The sequence below is a fragment of the Phaethon aethereus genome, assembly GCF_964289735.1.
Source record: "Phaethon aethereus genome assembly, chromosome: 5".
NCBI classification, from domain to species: domain Eukaryota; kingdom Metazoa; phylum Chordata; class Aves; order Phaethontiformes; family Phaethontidae; genus Phaethon; species Phaethon aethereus.
In genome coordinates this window covers 27,713,974-27,727,188 of record NC_138579.1, presented here as the reverse complement: position 1 = coordinate 27,727,188, position 13,215 = coordinate 27,713,974, and the positions used below count along the sequence as shown (strand labels likewise).

The 13,215-nt window shown below is 39.8% G+C and overlaps 1 protein-coding gene across 1 annotated transcript in view; it reads left to right on the top strand.

Annotated features, from left to right (window-relative positions):
- MIA2 (MIA SH3 domain ER export factor 2) overlaps nucleotides 1-7,870 on the top strand; it is a gene marked incomplete at both ends in the record, with an annotated part of 36,972 nt that extends 29,102 nt beyond the window's left edge. Inside the window, 7 exons of the mRNA XM_082000305.1 lie at nucleotides 293-375; nucleotides 719-850; nucleotides 2,773-2,925; nucleotides 3,662-3,793; nucleotides 5,645-5,721; nucleotides 6,676-6,901; nucleotides 7,719-7,870. Coding sequence (XP_081856431.1) covers nucleotides 293-375; nucleotides 719-850; nucleotides 2,773-2,925; nucleotides 3,662-3,793; nucleotides 5,645-5,721; nucleotides 6,676-6,901; nucleotides 7,719-7,870 — 955 coding nt within the window. The remainder of the gene's footprint in view (nucleotides 1-292; nucleotides 376-718; nucleotides 851-2,772; nucleotides 2,926-3,661; nucleotides 3,794-5,644; nucleotides 5,722-6,675; nucleotides 6,902-7,718) is intronic.
- Nucleotides 7,871-13,215: the final 5,345 nt, after the last annotated feature.

Genomic DNA, 13,215 nt, shown 5'->3' with positions numbered 1-13,215 from the left:
TACTTGGAATGCAATTTAGAGTACTCATGAGAGTAATATGCCAGGAATTGTGACCTCTGACATGGCACTTCAACTTCTGAATTACAGTTTAAATACAGCAGCATAGAGAAATACTTTAGGAATTTGTAAATTCAGAGTTCTGTGATGTCCTTTGTCTGTCTTCTTTTTATTTAGGGAATAAAATACCTTGCTTCATTAACCCTTTAACTAGAAAGCTTAGCAGTAAACGGTGCAGTCCAGTACACTTTTGCACTTCTTTGTTATTTACTACTTTGTTGTTGTTTATTTGCAGATTAACTGAAACAGAATTTAAACTTGACCTTTTAGAGAAAGATCCTTATGCTCTTGATGTTCCCGTTAGACCATTTGGCAGAGGTATAGTATTGAATTGTAAAATGGAGCCTAATTGTTTTGATTTATGGTTTTGTTTCCCAAGACAACACACCTGTAATCTTGGCCATGTGTATGTACAAATAACAGTCATTTAAAAAAATAATTGGTTCATAAGTGACTCTATGTCATGTCAAGTATTTTGTTGAAATTGAGCGTTTGTAGTCTTGATGAGAGTAGACTGGGAATATGAAACACTTGGTAATTAGAGCACAATTTTCATTTCACTTAATACAATTTCATTTTAAACCTCACCTGAGAAGTTAATTACTTTATATTTGCTAAACTAAATATTGTGAACTTGAGTATTTTGTTTTAATTGTTCCAGAGCATTCCCCATATGGACCCTCACCAATGGGCCGGCCTTCATCTGAAACAAGAGCTTTTCTTTCCCCTCCAACTTTATTGGAGGGTCCTTTAAGGCTTTCACCTATGCTTCCAGGTGGAGGAGGAGGAAGAGGTACAATTCTTAAACTTGAAAATGTATCTATTCTGGATTTCTCTCTCCTCTACTATAAACCTGTCACACCTTTTCCTCTTGCTGGTGACAAAAAGTGTTAAAACAACCAATTCAATATAAGCAGTTAATTGGACAAACTCTTCCTGTTTTTCAACTTGCTTCTAAAGTTGTCTAGTGTGTAACAGTACAATGGAAAATTTAGACATTAGTAGTAAGTTGCTCAGTGGATTCACTTTAGAAGCATAGATTGAGAAAAATGAAAAGCCGAACTTAATCAGTCTTGTTTTATTTCTTGGACAAATGGTATTCTGCTGAAATAAACTTTTGATTTTTAAAGTAAACAAGAGTCAATCAGTTTTCTGAAGAAAGAATACTGCCACTTCCATCTCACTGGTCTACAGTCAGTGAGAGGAGGAGAGGGTACTTGTGTTGTCAAAAACATGAGACAACATAGACCAACATTATCGGGGGTCATGATACTAGAAAATTACTGATTCCATAAATTTTTTTCCTCCCTTTGTTCTAAATTTGAGGCAGTCATTATACGTGCAGACGGTTTCTTCCCTGGTGATAAAAGGGACCAGGAAAGTTGTGCGTAAGAAGTAAAATGCAGGGATTGAGGAGTAGGTGAAAGCAAGCTGTCGTGTCATGGGTTGTAAGGGAAGAAAAACACCCTTTGTATTTTTGCTGTTGATGGAAATAGTGTAGATAAATGTAGAGTAGAGTTCAGCATCTGTTACAGGTAATAAAGAAGCTACTATTTAATTTACTATTACTGTTACACTTGTTGAAACCTGTACTTACTTTCTGGGAAATATGTCTAAATGTCTCTTCTATAAGGATTCCACTAATCAACATTGGTTTTTAAAAGACCAGCATGGACTGTTTACTTACTTTAATTCTTTGTAAAAAGCATATCTACATGCACATGAAAATCGATTCATTTTCTAAGTCAGAAAAGCTTGAGATTGAATGTTCAACTGTAGCTATACCACCCACAAGCAAAATCATACTTGACGATTTATTTGTATATCGACAATAAGTAATGAAACTGAGCTGTCCAGTATATCTTTAAATTGTAGCTCAGATGTTGCTGGTGACGGAGAGTGAAAACTGGATTTCAGGATCCAATATTATCAAGGAAAGAGACTATGCAAAGGCATAACTACTGCCCATTTCACAGTGGGCCACTAATGTAACTTGGGCTGATTAAACAAATGATGTGTTTAATAATGCCAGCTACAGAGCAATTACAGTGCTCATTTCACTTTGCACAACACAAATGACTTCAAATTTTAGGTTGAATTTTAGGACAGAGAATTAGCGAATGATACCAGAATTCAGCATTTCTGTCATTTTTCAGACTAACTATATTTTAAAGGAAGGTTACAACCTAAAATCACTCATTGTTACAGTTTCTCTTGCACTTGGTTATGTGTTAACCTGGTCTTCTCTTATTTTTTTCCTTGAATAAAGAATTAGAAAGAACCAGAAGAGTGTTCAGTGTAATGTAGATATTTTCTTACGATGAGGGTATTAACTCTGTGTGCTAATTTTTAGTTTGATTAGCAGCAGGTTTTTTAGCACTGAGAAGAAGATTTATTGTGAGGGCAGTAGTTTCTCTCATTTGAATGAACCGAAGCTCTTAAAATTATTATTTTCTTTTTAAAATTGCAGGTACATTAGATTGCACTCTTGTTGAGCTAAGACTTTTTCAATCCAAACAAACCTTTTAAACACTTCTGGTAAGCATAGCTGGTCATCAGCAAACAGCTGGAGAGTCCTGTGGAGCCATGCGCCTCTCATACCCTGACAGTGTTGGCATTCCATGATTTATTTTACTATTTTCAGACTAAACGAAGAAAGCCATAATAGAGAATTTAAAATACCTGGATAAATAGCTGTCTGATTTCTTCGATTAGGATCCAGAGGACAGAATGCCATGTATGAAGCTGGTAACGAAAGAGGAGAGCTGAGTTCTGATAGATTAACTGATCCCCACAGACCACCATCAGATACTGGATCCCTGTCTCCTCCTTGGGACAGAGAACGCAGGATAATTCTGCCTCCACCAGGTATAAAAAATTTACTTAGTTACTGTATCTGTGGAAAAAAGGAGTTACTGACTTGGAGTGTATATATTTAAGTATTTTTTGCTTAAAAGTATGAAATGTTTTCTTGGAACTGTGTGTGCAACTGCACTGGAAAGGTTTTCTTAATAGTAGTTTTTTTCCCCTTCTTGAATTGTGCAGTTCACTTGTGCTACTTCTTCTGTGCTATCATTTAAATATATATTGGTACTAGCAGTGTACAATCAACTGTTTGGTTTCATCATTTTACTGGGGGTTTGTTTAGTGCATCAAAAGACCTGTATGGGCTGGATAATTAATAAAAGATCTGAAAAAGTAAGAAGTTTTATTGGTACATTCTACTGTATGTTAAACCAAAAACCAATGAACCTTCTCTTTTGCAGCTCTGTAGAAACATAAGCTAGAGTACATATTTGGTGGGATTCCTGTTTGGGTTTTTTAAGATTTGTTTCTTTGCCCAGGGAGGTGGTGGAGTCACCATCACTGGAAGTGTTCAAAAAATGTTTGGACATGGCACTTCAGGACATGGTTTAGTGGGCATGGTGGTGTTGGGTTGATGGTTGGACTTGAAGATCTTAAAGGTCTTTTCCAATCTTAATGATAGTCACTTTGGGTATTTACAAGAGCATAAGCTATCCAGAGAATTTTGCTGGTCTAAAATTATATGGAATGGGGGTGAATAAATCTTCACTCACACGTTTTGTGGTTTCTTCAGTGTTAGGTGAGCCTTACACTGATCCAGTTCTTCTTCCTCGAAGACAAGAAAGATTTTTCCCTAATCCTCCAAATACTGGAAGACTTTCTGGACCAGCAGAACTACGAACTTACAACGTGCAGTCTTTTGATAAAACAGGTGGGAATTGCTTCCATGGTACTATCAAATGGAAAATCTCATTATAGGTTGACTACACATAGTAAGCCATGGTAAGAGGACAACTTTATAGCTACCACAGGCCTGATGTTCCATTGTGTAAAAACATTTTAACACCTGCTAGCCTTGATGCAATCTTTCCCTATTATCAACAATAGCAGTCTCTTCTGTCAGGTGAATGAGATTCAGTGAATGGTAGTCCTGAGGTGTTTTTTTGTCCACCTTCACTGTTCTGTACCTTAACCGTTCAGGACTGGCCTTGAGTCTGGTTTGGCCCCTCCCATGAGGCACGCTACAGCATTAAAATATCACAAACCCTTACTTGCATTTCCATGCCACATATAGTGACGTTAGAAAGAGTTAGTCAGTAAGACTGAAAGAATAACAGCAAAATTTTCAAATATATACCAGCTTTGCATACTGAACTAGAAGGTCCTTGAGGTCTCCTCGTTCAAACTGTTTACTATACTTTCTGCTATTTTGTAGTTCACAGTGCAGCTGCCCTCAACTTAGTCACACATTTCACTGACCCAAGTACCATTTCTTTTAAATTGGCCAATTATGTAAATTCTAGTTTGTGGTATTTAACAACAGCCAGCAGCTCAGAGGCAAAGTTTTGGTGACTTAAACGTTATCACTGAAACAGTTTAAGAGCTTAAAGCCTTAATACTTATTAAGCAGTTTTCATCCTCATTTAATGCCTAGTAAGTCACATGTGTCTGATTCATCGACTAGGCTGAAGCCATTAAACTCAGAACAGAAACTTTGCCACCCAGTATTCAGCTACTCATATGATTAGAAGTAGGTTGCCTTCTGTGTTGCCCAGTTTCTGGCAATAGGAGAGAGAACCTTTGTTACTTGGTGTCGTAATGTGAGAACTGGGAAGGCTGAATTCTGTTTCAGGTTGAAGGTTCAGGTTTTACAGGGAATTCTTCTCTACTGGAAGACAATTCTGTTCCTGTACAGCCACTCGCCTTCCTACCCCCTTTCCCAAGTCTCTCTGTGTTTCACTTCTGCTTTCTAATGCTTTGTGTTCCACTGAGGTCTGTCTTCTAGTGCCTGGGTGCTGACTGAAGAACAGGAGAGGTGCACTGTCTTTGCACTTACTTGTTGCATCCATTTTTACCCTTTTCTTCAGCTGCTGGCAAGCAACAATTAAAAAAAAAAAAAAGCTGCATTCAGTTCTTTGGCAGTTCAAAACCTACTTAATAGAAACAGGGTTTTACGTAACCTTCCTGCCAGCATTTAGCAGAGTATTAAGCATATTTGAATGTTGCTTTTTAGAGGCATATAATTTCATTGGACTTGGGTGAATGTTTGTAAAAATAGCAAAAAAAACAGCCCCTCCAACAAATTAAGAAAAGAAACACAAACAAAAACCATCCAACACACACCATCTGACTCCAAACAGCAACATGTTCCACAGTACTGAAATCCAGACTTTGAACTTTGCAGTTGGGACTTACCAAAGGAATAAGGTATTAGAACTGCTACAGTAATGTTAAGACGTATCACTAGGAAACTGCACTTGTAATATCTGAAAAAAAAAATGCTAAAAAGGAAGAAAAAGCCTTATTTGGATACAAGAAACTTTGGTAAAAGCTGCAACCTTGCAATTCATGTGTAACCTGTGGGGAAGTTAGAAAAAATACCCCGGCATAGCTTTGTGTTCCTCAGTGGTCTTTCAACCTGCCTGCAGAACAGGTGCTTGGTAAAGCAATACTGGTATGTTGTTTTTTTCTTGTCTATGTACCCTGATTTCAGAAAAAAATACTGAAGTCAGTGGTGGAAGGGAGGGCGGCACTGAATAACTTCTTTAACTTCTGCATGTAGATGGACAAACATCTTCAGAAAATAGCCCACGAACAGAACCAAGTGGAAATGGGATGAAAGATCATTCTAACCTTAGCGTAAGTAGCTTAAACAGAAACTTTATTTAAAGAAGGTTTAATTTTCTGCAAAATATTTAGGAAAATTTGTCTCTAGTACATTGGTCACATTATATTGCACTGTGCAGTCTTGTTGTGGTTTAACCCCAGCTGCCAACTATGGCCCACACAGCTGCTCACTCACTCCCCCCCGTGGTGGGGTGGGGGAGAGAATCAGAAGAGTAAAAGTGAGAAAACACAAGCAAAGCAAAACAAGGAATTCATTCACCGCTTCCCATCAGCCAGCAGGCGTTCAGCCATCTCCAGGGAAGCAGGGCTCCCTCACACATAACGGTTACTTAGGAAGACAGATGCCATCACTCCAAACATCCCCCCTTCCTCCTTCTTCCCCCAGCTTTATATACTGAGCATGATGTCATATGGTATGGAATATCGCTTCGGTCAGTTGGGGTCAGCTGTCCCAGCTGTGTCCCCTCCCAGCTTCCTGTGCACCCCCCGCCTACTTGCAGGCAGGCCAGCATGAGAAGCTGAACAGTCCTTGACTGCTTAGCAGCAACTGAAAGCATCAGGATGTTATCAACATTGTTTTCATCCCAAATCCAAAATCATAGCTTCATACTAGCTTCCATGAAGAAAATTAACTCTATTCCAGCTGAAATCAGGACAAGTCCAAATTATAAAATTAAATGCATACATTTATCCCAGCACTTACTGTCTTGTGAATTAATTTTGATGTGTGACTAATATAATCCCTGCTGAAAATTAATTATAACCCAAAAGATGAAACTATGGTCAAGCTGATGGTCAGTGCACACAGATAGACTTGCTCAGGATTATGCTGTTGCTAAGGCAGAGTTAGAACAAGCTGTTAGTTAGTGTGACAGTCTATGTCAAAGTGGGCCTGACGGGATTGGAGATGTTCCCTCTCCTTATCCCTTTCCCTAAACTAACTTCCCTGTTTTCATTGTGTTGCAGAACTCGCTGCCTGATCAGTCACTGGCATCTGAAAGTGAAGCCATCAGTTCAGGGTTTGCTCCTCCACCTTTCCCTCCAGTCAGACCTCCGTTGATGCCTGTGGATGCTAGAGCACCCTTCATGAGACGAGGACCTCCTTTTCCTCCCCCTCCTCCCGCTGGCATGTATGGACCACGTGAATGTTTTCCAGTACGAGACTTTGGGCTTCCGCGCCCTCCACTGCCAAGTACGTTGCCAGCATTTACTTCAGGTTGATGAACATGAGTTCTTTGTGCAAGTAGTGAGTTACCAGGCTGCGTGGACACTTAAGTCTTTATTTGCGCATACTACTTCTCAATTCAGCTAACAAGGAGCATCTTTTCTGATGAAGGTTAATTGCATTGTATGCCACCTTCAGTTGCTCATATTGATAATGTTTTTTACAAATACTAGCTTTGGCTGGAAAATACGCATACACACACTGTTCAGCATTTAGAGGGTTCTTTTTGGGGGTAGGAAAGCAAGTAGATGCTTACCTATGAGGTTACATCATATATAAATCTTAAAGTTTCATCCTTTAGCTTTGAGGTATGCGGTGTGTCCACACAAAAGTGTGTGTTTGGGACATACCTGTGAATTGTTTTTCCTTGGAGTTTGCATTAGTGGAGCAAGTTATCGGATTGAAGGGCTTCTTTCTGCCTCCTGCTCTTCTCTGATTAACCTGTGAAGAACTAAGCCGTTGATCTTCCAAAGTATCTGTAAGGCATGAGAGCCAAGGGCTGCCCCAGTGGGCTGAAGGTGATGGTGGTGGCAGCAGCCCATTAGCAGACACTGATGGGCTGCTGCTGCGAGCCTGTCATGGGTAACTGCTGAGAAAAGCACTCATTTTGTCTTCCCCTTCCTAGCATCTTGTCTCTTTGGAGCATAACACCTAGCCTAGGTCTGCTTTGTGACTCCTGGTTAGGCAGGCTGTTGCTGAGCAATAGAATATGTGGGGTAAGAGGAGCAGGTATGTGTTTACTGTTGTGACTGATACTAACTGGACTACCCCCATTCTCTCACAGTAAGAACTCCATTTCCAATGAGGTCTTATCCTCACTATCCACCTCAGCGACCTGGATTTTTGCCTCCACCACCTCCTCCTGAAAATAGAGTTGAACCACCTCAGTCAAACCCATCAGCTGTAGAACAACCAGAACCACAGCAAGAGACTTGACAGCAACATTTCAGCAACATGCGGAACTGTTTCTGTACTCTCCAATGACATTTTTCCTTCTGTTAAGTAACCATTGTTACTTAGGTATACATAAACTACTTTGCTCAAATTGAAGCTTAATAGAAAATTCTCAGGATAGTAGTTTGTAAATAAAGAATGAGATAACTATGAATATTGTGAATAAGTGATTTCCATTGTACAATAGTCATTTTAAATTAAGTATTTCTAGTAATCCCTTCAGAGGTGTATAAAATGAAATCATGTGAACCATATTTTAAAAGTCCAGCTGCTTTGTCCTTGTTTAGCTATACAGGGACTCTCTCTGCATGCCAGACATGATGCTTGCTGCTTTATGAATAGAATGTGAAAACATACTGAAACAGTTAATAAAAGTCTACTGAAAACAAAGGCAGTGTCACTGTTAACATAGTACTGTAGAAGCAGGTGAGGAGGAATTTAATACATTAATATCTACATACACATTCTGCTAATGATCTCATAGGTAATCTTTTAGCTGTCAAAGCTTTACAAAGTGGCAGTTGTCCTACCACTATGGGGGGAGGGAAGGGGAAGAGGAAATGCAGAGCACTTCTCCCATCATTCTTCAAAAGGGCTAGTGTGGGGTAGTGTTTTCCTGAAAATGTGTAGGACAAAAAACCCAAACATTTCCTCATTCCTATTTCCTTGTTCCTTCAACTCTTACTTCAGGGAGCACTTGGGCTTTATCAACAAAATGGTCAGAGAGGATGGAACAGATTGCTGTAAGCATGCTCATCCTCACACAAACTATAGATAACGGAAACTGCAAGGCAAGGTAGAATTTTTTTCTTGTCTAGAACAAGCACAGAAGCAAGTATACCCAATACACCTAGCAAAAAAAAGCAACAACAGTGGTCATGAACATGCTGCTGTGGCAAGCATATAAAAAAACACAAACATGTAATTTTAGATGTTAATTGTGCCTGTGTGCATTTTGTAGTGACTGGTAGGCTTCACACAAAAAAAGGAGAATTAAAAAAATACAAGAAAGAAGTGGCAAACTGCAGCATTAGTGATTTTGTGCCTGTGAGAGCATTTAGAGCATCGTCTTGCTCACACCTGTGTGAGGTTGCTGTTTTGCTTCTTTCCTTATACTGGCCACTGCAACAGGTGCCTGCAGCAGCCAGGCTGCAGGCGTTTCCGTGCCTTATCTGGACAGAGCCCAGCACAACCACAGTTGTGGCACAACCTGAAGACATCTGCAGATTTTCCTCTGTCAGTTTAGCTTCAGCTTGAAAACCATGTAATGACAGTGCCAGCAAGGGACCCTTCAAGATAGAGGAGGAAACTGTTTTTAGACAAGCCCTCGCTTGCAGTAGCAGCAGTGGGTAGTTCAACTGCCATCCCCCCCATTCTCTGCACACACACACAAAACACAGTTTCAACCTTTAATATAAAGGCAGCTACCACACCCCATAATTAGAAGTTACCAAAAAAATCTCCAGCCTACTTTTTCTGTAATTGCTTAGGTCAAGTCTGCCAAGGGAGCTTTTTCTTTCTGCTGCTCACCACTCCTACTGTTATTTCCACATCGGCTTATTTCAGCTACAGAACTCTTCCATGGCTCATGCCTCCAATTTCTTTATTCTCCTTTCTACTTCTAGTTTAGTCCCCAAAGGCATTTAGGTAAGCCTCTGTACTTAAGCCACTCAATGACAAATCCTGACAACAGACATTTTAAAGCATCATTCTTATTAAATTGTTTTAACGGCTGTTCAGCTTGATTCATCTGTTCCATCATTTTTAGCCAATTAGTTGTTTTCTAAAGGCTCTGAATTTGCCTGACATACTTCACCAGGATTCTAAAAGGAACTAGTTGGTTTTACCCTCACCCTCCATACCAGTCCTAGGACAACCGTAACTGCCACCTTCCCCCCATATGTACAACCAGTGGGTAGCACAGAGGCCCTTAGTTTGGTAATACTGCCACCATAAGAACCCGCTCCTTTTTTTCCAACTCACTTCAAGGGTTGCAAACTATTTATGAATGTAGCTATATTTTCTGAACAAATACAGTATTTTCTATGTGTGGGTTAAGTATTGTTCTAGCTTGTAACTGCAATAAACAATTATTCTTCCACCAAAACAATCTAATCTACTCTGTGCCCACAATGATAGTGGAAGCTGCAGGCAAAACAACAGTTAGCTGGACTAAGATAATGCAGGACAAGCCTGGATTAGATCATCCCGCAGAGAGAATGGCGTAATTTCAGACTTTTTTTTCCCCAGTAATAGTCCAAAATTTTATTTGCAGACAAGCAGTTTAAAAACAAGCGCAGATTTATGCAGTGGGAAGCAGGGTGTAGTAACTCATGAGATGTATTTGGGTATGTTTAACTGAGAAGGGTGACACAAGCATGTACGCGGGGAAGCCCCTGTTCCCCCCCAAAAAAGAAAAAGCAATCCGGTTTTAACAGTTGAAGGCTTGCGTCCCAAGTTCCTGCTGCTAAATCTAGAACGCAGCAAGACTAACTTGACATCCCTGTCTCTTAAGGAAAAACAAACAAAATTAAAATCCCATTTGGGATCATGCAAGCTCAAAGCAATTTCACACAGTTTGTAAGGCCCCACTCCAAGTACAAGTGGACTTTCCACATTAGGACATTCTTAGTTTCCTGACACTTGACTTCCAATTGCTTCAGCTTGAGTCCCTTCATCCTGGTATCACTAATTCAGATTATTGCTAAAAATACAAACAAACAACAAACACAACACTTACTTATTTCTAAGACAACAGACGACTCAGAAGTGTATTTCTCCAACACTGCTCAATTTCACCACACACTCATGCCTTACTGGACTCCTTATACTTGTAAAATAAAGATCATAGTAGTCTGTGTATATCAAGTACCTGGAACACAAGCCATAGCCAGTGATTAGGCTTCAGACTCTATACAAAACCAGACCTAGAGTACTAACAGGAGCCAGCCAGCCAGCCAATTTCAAACACAGTGGCTGTAACTGCAGTCAGTGAAGGGCTGCACATTCCTCTACCACAGCCAAGCAGCCTGTTTCTCCTGCTCCTTTTCCCTTTCAAGATTTAAGCTAATTAAAAACAAAGCAGAAAATAGGTTAAACTAAAATGAGAAACTTGTTTATATAACAGAAAGGTAAACAATTTACTTCCCAGCAGCATTGAGGCAGTTATCCACAGAAACACAGTGGTCTGCAGAGATAAAATTGACAACCTGCAACTCTGCTGAAGCCAGGGGACACTGCATTTGCTTCAGGAAATGCCACAAAAACGGCCAGAAATCTTGATCACTTTAAGACCAAATTTAAGGTCCAGATAATGCTGAACAGTCCCTCTTGGATTTAACCCCTACATAAACCTCCCTCCTGAGGCCGAGCCCTGAAAGGAATACGAAAAGCTGGAACTGCGTTTACCTTATTCTTACTACCCACAGCATCTCTTCAGTAAGTTGGTAAATGCTCTTGCTTACCAAACCTAGATGATCTAGGAGACTGCTTAAACAACAAGTCGTGCAAGTCTCATGCTTGGTAGCAGTTTGGACCACCATAAAACAAAGTTCAGAAGCTCAAATTAAATCCGTGCTTGGCACGCACACACCGAACAGCCACTCCGACAATTCTCACAGCACAATCAGCCATCGCAGGGCACGGCAGCTCTTCGACAGCTTACCAGGCATTTGCAGTTGTCATTCAGAATGCACAGCTACGTACTCTGAGTACGGATAAAAGGTCAAACTGAAGCATTGCAGGTATTCATAATCTATTTAATAGTGGGACACCAAAGGAGTACTACACATTTTTCTTGAGCACATCAGATTTTGATTTAAGCAATTGCAATGGATGCAGGAATTTCTCAAAAATAAGTCTTCTATAGTCTACAATCCAGAGTTTACTGTATCAGTCTAATAAGTCACATCATGATATACTGTTTGTGCTAACTGGTCTGATAGTCTGATCTTTAGGCAAAGCACCCTTCCCCTTCGTCCACCCCCAAAAAGTGTTGACAAAATTCAGCCAAATTAAAAAATAAAGATTACCGTACGACTTCTTTTAGACTCTTTTGTTGACCTAAACACAATGGGAGCTATCAGTTACACACAGCTTATGAATGATTTGCGTTTTAATTCTAAAAATCTTCATGCTGATACAATAAAATATTTTATACAGCAATCAATTTTTAATGCTTTATTCATTGATTAAAAGAATATACATTTAACATAAACCATACAACATCAGTCATCAATTCAAACATTCAGCTGGTTTCCTTACATTTTCTGTCAGGAGTTTTTTTTTTATCTGATCACATTTATAAGATAAAATCTCACCACATCTGGCATATACACACACTGTGCCAGTGGATTCACTCTACTGATGTACATATAAAATCCGCATGGTATGTGCTCACTGGAGACAAAACAGCGCACACCTGTCAAAAGGTCATTTTAATATAAGATGGTAAAACCATTTGTAAAACACATATAAACTTTTTCCATAAATAGAATCATATCTGGACATCTGTTGCATAAATTGTGTTTTCCAAAGCTTACAATATAGCAGCCAGGTCTCAGCACTGCTGGGCACCCACGTTGGCCACTTACTTTATTATTGCAGACTGTCCTTTAAACATTAAATGCACAACATTCGTACCACTTAAAACTGGGGTCAGGTGGAAGTCTCACAGAGACCACGTCTGTACCGCGGTTGCCCTGAAACAGTTAAATCGGCTTTTAAAGCCTCTCAGATATAACAAGATTTTAAAACATACTTCATGGAATGTTCTTCATGCATCATAGCAGCTCATACCTGTGATAGAACAAGCTTTGTATTTGTTTCCTTTCCTTCCTTTACATTCACTATTCACAGTGAAACAGGTGCATGTTTGTTAAGAGTTCTGAGGTTGCTGACTGAGCCACAGCACAGCTGTGTACCACAGGTCGAAATTCGACCTTATATATTACAATCTAGCAGTATCTGGCTGGCCAAAAGTTGGCCTGCCCCTGCCAGCATGTGGGCACTTCTTCGTTTTTAATCTATTCTTTGGCAGCTGACACAGGCGCTGACAGAGAAAATCCAGTGACTCGGTTGCTAGGGATTTCACGACTAATGTTTGTTTGCAGGTGTATACCTTTGTATTGAAGTCTTCACTGTTATGTTTTTACCTCATCGGAGTGCACATTCTTGCTTTTTTCTTTTAAACTTTGGCCCAAAGCTAACTTTTAAGGAAGATGACAGAACATGAGAATAAACAAGGAGGAGTTTGCAAAGAATCCAAAAGACTACAGCTTATGGAGTGAATCAGTAACTGCAGGTCCCTGGAAAGCTAGTGCTTCACA